The sequence below is a fragment of the Antedon bifida genome, chromosome 1 (assembly GCF_963402885.1).
Source record: "Antedon bifida chromosome 1, ecAntBifi1.1, whole genome shotgun sequence".
Taxonomy (NCBI): Eukaryota; Metazoa; Echinodermata; class Crinoidea; order Comatulida; family Antedonidae; genus Antedon; species Antedon bifida.
In genome coordinates, this window is record NC_136226.1 from 6,986,151 (window position 1) to 6,998,850 (window position 12,700).

Consider the following 12,700-nt stretch of genomic DNA (forward strand, 5'->3'; position numbering starts at 1 on the left):
AATGTTTGAGAATGAAAACTAGTTAATCTTTAAATTTCATTAGGTTTGATTAAAGTAATGTTTTCTAAAACCTAATAAATATAGTTTGCCAGTAAATTAATTTAAATTTATACCTACATTGTATGAAATTTATTAAGATAAACAAATTAATGACTTAATAAAATTAAGTTAAGTTACATTTATAACTGAGATAATTTGATTTATAACGAACAAAGTAGTATGTTAATTTTCGAGTATTGGTGCCTGATTTGATTTTGTATTTCTGGCTAAATCTGTTAGGCTAGTTGGCACACATGCAATTTTGCAAATTCACTACAAAACTAAGGTACAAGTAAAAAGAAAACATTTATCTGTACTATAATGTTTTTTACAGTCTTCAGAGTCACAATTATGTTGTTGAATATAACTGGTTTTGGGTAAGGTAATGTTATGAACTAGGCCACAATTCAGCCTTAGACAACTGTTGTTACGTTAAAAAGCCTGTAAACATCTGTAGGCGATGTCAATTTTCATGCGTGTGTCATGAATGTATACATACTTATCGTATCCCATCATCCGCATGGACCGGAAGAACAGAGTGTTTTACGCAAAGGGGTTGATTGCTGTGTCTGAACACGTTAACTTTTAACGCCACAGATTACTGTATGCCTTGCATTATATCATAAACCTTAATGCTATGTGTGCCTGAACATACCTTTAATTAATAGAACAGACAGCAAGATTAATATCCATCTCTGGCTTGGTTTTTTAGTAGGCCATGTAAATACCTCTTAACATACCAAAACACCATTTAGTTCACAAATTGAATGCTGTTATATCTGTAGCATCCATTAAAATCTGTAATCAAATTATGCTTTGAAAACACAAAGTGGCTAAAAGACAGATTCACTCTAATAATGTAGGTTGTATATCAATTCTACCTTTTAAATAACAGTGTAACCTTTCTTGTTTTCCTTGTCCCGCTTTAATGTCTGTTTCATTTAATGCGACATTGCATTACGTGTGTCTACGTTTTGTTATTCCTATGCTATGCATTTGCATTAGTACATTGGTATTTTTTTCTAATGTTTTATAACTATTATATTATTGTGTTTTTGTAGTATGTGCACATATAAAATTATTGAAAACAAAAACTAAATAAAAATTGATGATAAAGAAACTGTTTTATTGATAGTTATATAGGCCTAGTACAGTACTAATAGAGTGTACTATTCAGGGGACAACCATATTAAGGGTAACTTTCCTGTGAAACGAAGATGGCCAATGTTTTAATACTACAGCTAACCCCAATTCAGGGAATGGGGAAACTTTGTTGCGCCCTGAAGGTGTCCCCTTAATAGAGGTTTAACTGTATTATAAAAACATCTTTTAAATTACTATAGATGTTAGATTATACAGTACATGGATGAATAATATAAAGGAATTTAATTTACAACTTTAAATATTTTTTTTAATTCTCTAATATTTATAAATATGATCTAAAAGCAATTTGAATTGTTTTGTTACCTTATATACTATGCATTCTTTTGCATTATTCAAGAACATTCATTTCCTTTAAAATTCCCCACCTTAGGCAAGTCCACGTAGACTGTATTCCTCGTGTTTCTACTCCAATTTTTCTTTACTATCATCTTTTAATAAGAGTTTAACCAGTTTGTGCTGACAGAAGAAGAAGGACATTAAGGACATTCTCGTAAACAGTCGTAAACAGCTAAGATATCCTCCTGTTACAACCGCCTTAGGTGTTATGCCTGCATGTATCACGTTCCTTATAGTTATTAGCATGAATAATTGCTAAATTCTAGGATCCATCTTTCGTATCGCTTTCACTTCAGGTAAAAAGTTTGGGTTTTTCCGTTATAGAAGAGTTGATGTGTTGTTAATTCATGTAACTGGTGAATCTGTTTGACATGACCTTTAGCCTTTCATGTAACACATGATTCCTAAAGCTGTCATCTTCGGTTTAAGATGCCAGAAGAAGAAAACCTAATCCTTTTCAAGACAATAATTCATTAATTTTCTATCGTAAGTGGGAAGAGAAAATTCTCTATATGACACTTGAATATTAACATTTTATTAATGTAAAAAATGTCATAGAAACGTAGGAGTTGGATTTGCATACAGTTTGTCTTGCAATAAATAAAATGACACAAATTGATAATTTTTCTATGTCAGATGTATGGTGATGTTAATAACCACAGAGCTGAAGTTGGATTCAGTTAAAAGACCTGATGTAATCAGCCATTAAAAGTGGCTATCAAATATGTTTTACTATCATATATAAAGGAATAAAAAACAAAACTATATAATCAATCCAATTGATGGTTAAAAGTGGCTATCTAATTACTGTAAAAAACCAAATCTATATAACCCTTATATCAATCCATTTGTTGGTTTGAAAGCCATTAGAGCACAATTATAAAGCAAGCCTTATAGTATGAGAAAATAAAAAGATACTGTGTATGTTCATGTATTGGCTAGCTTTCCTAATCAAAACACTCTCCTTCACTATTCAAAACGAGACATGACATGTATGATTAATACGAAATCTGTTTAGGATAAAGTGGTACTCGATTGTAAAAGAACATCTTCAGTATCTGTCTACGATACAAAGGTTTTCTAACTATATGTATTCGTTGTTAATTATAAACCCCTCACAAATTTCCTACGTAATTATAATGATAGATTTTGTGCAGCAGCAGTTGTAGCAGTTTGAGATATATTGTACCATTTGAAATCTTGTTTACTTCCTTTGTTCGTTTGTAAGGTTTACCTTAATTTTGTCTTTTATAATTATCAATACATTGTCTATTCTATCAATACATCTATTTCATCTAAAGGTAGCAGGTGTTCAGAAAGGTTGCATTGTTATTACCTTTGTTGTACATTTGATTCACAACGCCCTTTTCTCTTGACTCTAAACATCTACTCTTACCTTTAATTTGATTCAAAATTGAATTTAAATGTCAAAATATAGTTGAAAAACTGTTGTACTTTACGTACCAATCAAATTAATTGTTGCACCACTGAGCATAATTTTAATCTTCGTTATTCCTCCTAGAATAAATATAAAACAAATATTTATTCTTTTGTTCAGTTTTTTAAGCCTAAAGTATTTTTACAAACTTTAGAAAGGTTATACGAAGAACGTGCCATGATGCTAGAATGCATGGCTTGTAAAACTGATGAAATTACTGATAATTGAGCTTTGCTCACACCAGATAACTTACTGAGGAATGCGTTGCATCGTTGCATCGTAGTAAGCATAGTTGCCTAGCAATAAACAATTTAGACCACCAGTTGATGAAAATTGTAGTGAAATTTGACCCATTTTACTTAGAATGACTTTATTAGTTTTAAAGTGAGATGAGAACGATTGTGTCGATCATTCGCTTCCCACTTCCATAAAAGTGATTTAGGTAAGTTTGAATACTCAATTTCAATGTGTAAAAAGGAAAGTAAACTTTGCCCGATTTTCTTTATTAATGTTATAAATAGATAGCTTACTCTATTTATTTTTATGTTTAGTCTTGAATAGTGTTTGGCCTCACTTGAAGTATTTTAAACATGATTACATTGTATATTTCAGATAAATTGTGTCACTTTATTTCTTTATTTATCAACTGGTATTTTAAGGAGTTGTGACCTTTTTGTGACTAGTATTACTTAGTAATTACCCTACATTCAGTATTATACTGTGATTCAGAACAGATTTAAAGATGCAATTGCATAATTGTGACACCTCACCAATAGTAGTTCATCTCACAATTGTTGTCTGTTGTATCAATTATTACCTTTAGGCCTATTACATCAGAATTGCTAAACAACCCATAAGTGCAAAAGTGAATGTGTTTCCGAGAGGTTGGAAAATCAGTGTATAAACGCATCCAGAGATTATGTAGACATTTTTGGGGAAATAACCAAATTTCCAATTACCACAAAGATTTATATACTGTAACATACATTAACTGCAAAAATACTTTTGAATGATTATATGTTAAACAATCCAAGGCGTAATGCAATATCCCTGGTTAACTCGTTGGACTTGGAGGAGAATGCTAATTACCTTATGGCCCACACAGTATCATCCTATTGTAGTAATCTATAAACATATTACGCTCTTATCTCTACGGTGTGCTTTAAAATATATCAAAAAACATAATTTAATGAACGAATGGTTTATGTCATTGATAATTGTTCTCGTGGGTGTTTTGATCAGAAAATTTCCCGAAAGTTAAACTTCATGTAGATTGGTAATAATATTTTACGCATATATACACGTTGAGATGGCTTTATCTATAGGAATCTCATCAAATAATAGATTTAATGTGTTTTCTATTAGCATTATGGTTATGTTACAGTTCTTTTATACATATCTGTAAATTCAGAAGAATGTTCATATTATTTGTTTGGTCTGTCAGGCCTGCGGGGTATACAATAATAACTATGAAATTCATATTTGTATTGTTTTGCATTTATTGTTTTATTGGATGATATGAATAAATGTACATCCAACATTTGATAATGATACTGTAGTATAAATAATACAAATACAAGTTACAACATTCTGTAATTTATTAGCAGATATGTATGTCGTTGCACACATACACAGAGCATTTAGCAGCATGTGTACTAGTGTTCCAACCATACCACATTGGAGATAAAAGTCCTCAAATAGTTTTAATGGTAAAGACATCTGCATATCAAACAGAAGATTCACGTTCTAATCTAACCTCATAATATGTTGTTATGATTTTTTATGATGATATTATTTAAATATTTTTTGTTTCTTTTGTAGCTTTCTTCCTGGTTCCTGTTCTTAACCTAAATTCATATCCATCGTTGATTGGTCCTTTATCTTACCATATATCATTATGACATCAGAAGACAAAATGACTGGTGAAAGTCCCGCAGTAACTCTCACTATTCGTCTCGTAATGCTTGGAAAGGTAGGTTAAAGTTATTATATTTGACAAACGTCCCATAGTAGCAAATCATCTAGTAGGAATTGTATTGTCTATTGTCTATCAACTAAAAGAAAAAGAACATGTTATAAAATTTGTTTTTCAATCGTGAAAGTAGTGTAAATAAAGGGTGCGAAAAGTGGCTTTACAGTATATGAAATAACAGAGAATGACTCTTTAAACCCAAAAGCTTATTTCAAAAGGGGTCCGCTGGCTGGGCCTTATAGATGTTTAGATCATTTCCTTCGAAACATACTGTAAGTACATGAAAATGGCAATAATTCAGTATTTACATTCAAATAATACAATAATGTTCTGAATGAAATCTGAGGTTCTTTACTTAATTTGAAAATGGAAGAGTGACTAAACTCAAGAACCTCTTGTATTGTTATATATGGAATAGCAGTGGATGACCAATTCAAAAGTGGACCTTCTCTGGCTGTGCACGGGTCTTACAGATTTTTAGATACATCTGCACAACACCTCTCGTATTAATCCATAATAATAACTGAAAGTGGTTATTTTTTTTCTTATAAATACCATGTTTGTATTCAGAATATTCTTCTTCCTTCCCAAGTGTATTTTTGAAACTCTTTAGTTGGTAATTAAATATTTAGTAGTTTGTCTCGTCTTGATTACATTTCACAGTTCTTATGACTGAAATTCATAGATATCTTTCTAGATGATAATAAAGCAAATTACAATTCGTTATGACCTTTACCACCATACATATGTTTATAAGTCAATTAAAGATTTACTGTCTTTCATGAAATCAGAAAAAATATTAGTAAAGTTATGTTTGTTTCCCAAAAGAAAATAAAATTCTGCTACAACCATCTTCTCCAGAAGCATATCGACCGAAACTTGTATACAAAATTATATTTAAAAATTATTTATTTCTATAATGCATCTTGTTATTGTTGGGCCTATCCCTTGTGCCTGGTTTTTTTATACAGGTAAATTATTAAAAACACATATACGATAGAAATGTTTAATCATTGATAATGTTTTGCACATCAAACGTTTTTGCCGATTTTATTTTTAACTGGAAATACAATACAATGATATCATAGACAAATTAAAATATCTACTTTTAAACAAAGAAGCGTAATGCATTTATGCTATGAGTTACATAATTATAATATATCAGCCTTGAGTTAATGGAATAATGTATGAAAAGATATCTTGCATTTCACTTAATTGCTCATCTTAATGTATTGTTTTAAGATATCTGTACACGTAACCATATACACCCAAATATATTGCAAACAATAAACATATTGTTCTAAATATAACAAATTGTCTGATTAAATGATTTATTGGTTTCTGTTGCACAAGAATCAAGAAAAACATTGCTTTTAGTGGATTTGGAGTTTAGCCAATTGGTTTTCTCCTTTGAAAAATAGATTTTAGTGCATGTTTGCAACTATTACCTTTTGGACTTCTTTCACATTGTTAGTGTAACAAACGGTATTGTGGTATAGCTTCTCTGATTTTAGAATTTGGCATAGTCAGGGAAGTTATCACAACGCTGTTTGGCTTGTGATGTGAGATGTTTGTTGCGCTCTGTTGAATTCATTTTTTTTAAATCACAAAGTGAAAAGTCCACTGATCCCATGTTTTGTTGTCATACTTAACCTTTAACAAATTAAAATTACATAGGTTAATGAATCCTTTCTAGAAGAAAATAGTGAATGTATGTGTTACACGCATTATGGATGAAATATGATATTTCGTTTTTGATAATAATATGTCATTTTTTATTATGTGCTTATTTAAAAACATCTTGTTACAATTTCAATCTGTAACATATACTCTATTAAATATTCCCTTCTCAAGGACAATGCCAGGGTATGATTGTAAAGCTCTGGCTACACTATCATACTTCATGTGACAAAAAAAATGTGATGTGCCCATATATGGGCATCATGATGTCATATCACTAACCATCACACTTTTTTTGTCAAACTAGTTAAAAGGATCACAATATTTATATTATATTTATAATTTAATATACCTCCTTTTTTTCATTTTAGGAAGTTGGCAGTATTATCGGAAAGGTGCGTATACTTTATTTTAATTAGAAAAAAAATAATGAGGGTGTTAGTGATAAAGTTGATGATGATATTGATAATGATATCGATGCTGTTGATGATGAAGTGGCTGGCCTTGCAGTATGAGTTGCCCTCTGTTCCAGGGCAACCAAAGATTTACATTGGGCAACTAAAAATTAAAATGTTTGGTCCCGATGATCAACCAATAAAAGATTTTAACAATGTTTCGCACCAGTTTCAGCCACCAAGAATGAGGCCAACTGAATATTAGACACAAAACACAAAATCTTGGTTCTGCAAGGCCTTGTTCTGGTGATGATGTTGTTAATGATCGTTGTTGTTGTCAAGATGCCTATGATGGAATAACTTGCCAATGATGGCGGAGATGATAATGGCCTGGCCTATATCATTTCATACCATTAGGGGGTTCTAACCTATTTTATTTCATTGAGCAGAAATTAAATTAGGTTAAATTTCAATTAATAGACATTAGTAGCATAACAAAGTATTTACAAGCATTATATTACAAATAGCGTTACATTAACTATGGATTTTGTGAGTGCATTCTGCACAATATTAAGTAGACTCGTATACTAGGTTGGTCCGCGGTCACACAATTCTCAAGTAAATCCAATTAAGTTCCAATAAATGAGCTCTAATCAGGTTACAGCTTGGATTCTTGTTGATGATGTGAAGGCATATACTGTTTCCTTTACGTTGTTTTGTATGTTAGTCGATTATGGAAATTTTTGTCGCTGGATATTCCGTTGATCACTTTAAATGAGGAATGATATCACTATCTTCTTCTTAGATGCAAACTACAAACATGCTTTTAATCCTCATGATTTAATTATTACTGTCATCATTATTATCATCTTCATCATTCCCACAAAAGATCGTCATTATTATCATTAGATATGATCATCTATACACCACTAAAATTCATTCATTCATTCATCAGGACAATAGTGTAATGTCAATAGTCAATGTCAATATCACAAATGTGAAAAATTAAATAAAAGGGATCGCCTATGATTTTTTAAAAGACCAATTCAGCACTTTTTACTTGAATATAGGATAAAATACACCCAATCAGCATTACAATTAACAAAACTATAGTAATTAACTATATTTGCAACGCACATCTTATGAGACTCTATTAATCTATAAAAAAATAAAAATAATATATTATGATATTTTGTCATCACTTATTTTTATAACCACACCAGATATATTTAGTAGATTTGCACATAAAATAAATGATTTATTTAATAGATACAAGAACATTTTCACCACCACCCAACAAACACATTTAATCCACCTTTGAATATATATTTCAGTAATGCGATTCCTAATATCCAACACTGTTAGTTAAAACATTATGCAGTGCTATTTTAAAGGCAATATATCAAATCAAGTCACAGAGTGTTAAAACGCTAAGAATTCTATTCATAACAGCGAGTTGAATCCATTACTAAGAATTTTTTATTCCATACCAATTTACAATCACGCTGCCTAGTACAAGCATTAGTTATTTATCATTGGTTTGATAGAGAAAATTGTTTTGAAAATATGGAAGCGCTCTATGTGCAATTAATTATAGAGATTCTAGTACTGTATTGCAATTCTTATTTGAAATGTTATAGAAATGTAGGATTTTGATGTAGAATTTAATAATGTTTCATTAGCATTCCTTCTTAGATTATAAATTACTGGGTTATAGTAACATTTTATGTGTTAAACAATAGCAACAGCAATTCATCTTAATAATCGTAAAATAATTTTGGCACACATGGCATGTCATAACTATACTTTGGATGGAATCACCTAAAAAAATCTAGAAAAAAATACAGTACCAACGACTTGTGGCAAGTTTAGTTTAAACAATGGTATACTCAACTTTTAAAATAAAATGTTAATATTGTTTTCCAGAAGCAAAGCCATGTTAAAATATCTTCAATCAGGTTAAGAGAAGATTTTAAAAACTGTAAATCCTCTTATTTAGAAACAAACACTTAAAATTTCCATCTGTTTCCCCCACAATGCATTAGCATCATCAATAAAAACATGCAGTTTTCTACTTGCGATCAGTCTTTGTGTTGCTGGCATTTTTATACACGCATGATGAATGAGATTTGCCGCGAGCATTTCTTCATCGTAACCGATTCTACTGTATTTCCTGCCACTCTGAATATTCATTTACAGATCTTTATTTCGTGGTGTTCAATGTTAAAATCAATACAGCAGGTAACACATTATGTCTATCACATGCTTGATACTCAAACACCAACAACATTACAGATATAGCTTATTACAATACAAGTCAGGCTTTATTTCCATTTCATTACATTTTATTACATATCATTTCAATAAGAAATATTTTTGTGTGGGATTTGCAGATTTCTTTTTTTCTATTTCTGCTAAATCTTTGTGTAGGATTGATAGATTGCATATTATTTCATAAAATTGTTTAAATAAATAATGGAATGTTGACTGTATGATAACCCCAACATATTATTAACATTTCATAAAGAGAGATTTTTTTTTTGACCTATAGTTTCGTTTTACCAAATGAATCGAAAAAAAAAGATTTATTTACAATTGGTTAAAAATTTATTAAAAATCATCGAATGAAATATATTTTCTGCTGTTTATTATGTTAGCCCAACCATGCTTGAGGCAGTTGCCATAACAACAGTAATCAATAGCGCCACCTGCCTTGGTCTATTCATATCCTGTTTTCAAGGTTTAGCAAGATTTTGTTTTATTGTGTATTTATTAGTGTCATCTTTTTTTTACATGGTCATCTTTTACTAGGTTTGTTTATGATTGCATGTTCACATAGATTTAACCACCAAACATTTTAGAATCAATTTCTCGCATTAAATTTGTAATGGAACGGAAAGAACCAAGTTAAAAAAGATTTACATGGACATGTAGACACTAACAATAACAAACCATCCTGTTCTAAACAGACAAAAATGGAAACAAACTCTAGAAAGTGTAACGTTGGAAAACGGAGTCAAACGGAAGAAGTACTGAAATCTAGAAAATTCCTTTTCAGACCCCAGTTTTTGTTTTACTTGTAGAGAAATATTATACAGTTTTAGAATTTAAACATTCAGAATCAGTATGTGTGTATATAATAACCCCTTTCACATCAACTACAATTAAAATTGTTAATTAAATTGTCTTAAAATGTCTTACGGCCTTGTGGAAAAACACCATTGACGTGATTAAATAAAGTTTTATTATTATATTATATAACTTTTATAGCTCTTGTGTTTAATGACTCCGTGGCACTCTTGAAGTTGCTCATGACTAGAAATCTACATTTTTTTACACAAACTGTACAAAAAAGTCACATGTTGAGTTAAAATAGCAAGAATTCTATAAATTATGTAGGCCTGTGTTTGTAGAAAATCATGTAAGTTAGACCAATAGATGTCATGAGAGTTGAACTTAGGCCCACAATATGATATTACTCTTCTCTTTTGAAATTTATCCTTATTAGTCAAATTAAGAAACTAATCATAAATTTTATTAGAAAAACCATTGAGTAGTGAGAATTAAACATGTTTCAATTATTCCGAAAGAAAAAAAGACATTCTAATTTCGAGAAGTATTGTAGAATAATAACGTAACCTACATCTAAGCATGCTAGCACGTTTTGCAACATACAAATATCTTTTTATGATAAAAAATATTATTTATTATAAAAAATCTGTTTGTGCATCTAACAATGATATCTGTATAGGTAAGTTATTGATTTGAAAGCAGTAAAAATATTCTTAATAACAATAATGTATTGTTGTAGAAAGACAAATCACATACGTAATACACCAGCTGCTCTGTATTCTGTGTACATCCCTTGATAAAGAATAGTTTTAATAACAACTTGCATGTTTTACCTGGACGTTAAATCTAAGTTAATGCCACCAAGTATTTTCTATTTTCATTCTAGACAATAGTAGCGTGCATGCACCTTCAACACAGAAAAATGATCAATTTGTTGGAGGTTATCTACACATCCTTCTTACTTTACTTTTTTATGATTAATAATCATTTTGGCGTCATTGCTTCTTTTAAGAAGTGTAACACATGGTAGAGAAGAGGTGATGTTTTTCAACACGGCCACATGATAATTTATGATATTATTCCCTCAGTCTTGCTCCTATTTTCTTTTCATTTCTAGATACATTTAACAATTTATAAACTTTAATATTAATATCAGTATATGAAGATATTTTAAATTGTTCATATAGTACTGTAGTATTTTAATCCGAGTTTCAAGAATTTTATCAATTACGATCAATCAAATAAGATAATAAAGATGATGCTGATGCTGTACATGAAAATATTTTTATTCTAAGGAATTAATTGATCCTTGCTAAAGTTGTTCATAAAGTAGTATTATAACAAGAATTTCAGCAATTTTACAATAAGATAAAAAAGATGATTCTAATGCTACCGCCATACATTCACACATAACAACAATGTTAGAGGCCGGTCATTGACCTGTGATTTGTCTACCCCCTATTGGTCGGTATTTCGTAGATTAATCCGTTCTTAGCTTCAAACATTGGTGTGATAGTAAAAAGTTCACCGAGATATCAGTTTGAGGTCTGATATTAAATGTCTCCGCCCTTGAAAGGCTCAATGTTGTTTATTATCGTTAGATAATTTAAATAAATTTATCAAATTTGTGTGGGATTTTGAATTATATTATTTTGGAAATTATACTCATTTTTATAAATAATTGATTAGCATGAATATTTCAAAAAGTTAATAATTGTGAAGATGATAATGATATTAAACCAATTGTATTTTTTTGGGGAAGATTGTCAATTATATTTAATTGAAGAGTCAGATAGATGAATAGAATTGAAAAATTATATGTGATGAGGATTGTAATAATGATGATTTTTATAATAGCAATACTGATAATAGAATTGCTAGATGAATTATAATATCTAGAAATAGTGAAAATAAAAACTGTCACTTCAACAACGTGATACAATCATCATAATCAAATATGAACATAGAATTATTGAATTGCTCCAAGCTTACAAAAAACACTCTAGGCCTAGATAAAAAGTCCCTGAGACGCACAGAGGTAGGCCGAGAATCTGACATTGGCGTTGCATAGAGCTAGGCTTGAGATAATATCGGTTAGGTTACTGCAGTGGTAATGAGATGCCAGGGAAGTAGGGCAACGTGTCTTGCTACAGCAAATACTAACACAGCATCAACAAGCATGTAGCTAAGTTGTGAGAAATGACCAGGAATGTGAAGAGAATTTTCATTAACAATTATAGTTTCTGTGGATTTTGTTCAAAAAAGTTGTTGTCGCACATGATAAACTGGTATTGAACACACCTGCATGTACACACATGTATGTGCACATGTATGTTAATAACACCTCTATGTTTAGATCTTCAATCTGTATGTTAATTTTCAAAAGCCTGTGAGTCAATTTAACAAATTTAATAGTATATACCTGTAATCAAATATTTGTGATACAATTATTAAATTGTCAACTATTACGTAAAAACTAACAGTTATAAAAATGATATAAACTGTACTACTTTCGTTGTCTAGGAGGCTGTGAGTTGCACATGCCGAACCTCCTTGGGTTTTTTTTGCTCAAAAAATCATATTTTTTTATTTTGGGCATACAGG

At 30.3% G+C, this 12,700-nt stretch overlaps 1 protein-coding gene across 3 annotated transcripts in view; it reads left to right on the plus strand.

Moving 5' to 3' along the window:
* Positions 1 to 12,700, plus strand: part of LOC144839936 (poly(rC)-binding protein 3-like) — an 81,321-nt gene that overhangs the window by 31,756 nt on the left and 36,865 nt on the right. For all 3 annotated transcript variants that reach the window (XR_013611817.1, XM_078695525.1, XM_078695529.1), the window contains 2 exons: positions 4,799 to 4,949; positions 7,001 to 7,024. Coding sequence is in view for 2 of the 3 variants with exons in the window: in XM_078695525.1 (XP_078551651.1) it covers positions 4,875 to 4,949; positions 7,001 to 7,024 (99 nt within the window). In the remaining variant the exon portion in view is untranslated. The remainder of the gene's footprint in view (positions 1 to 4,798; positions 4,950 to 7,000; positions 7,025 to 12,700) is intronic.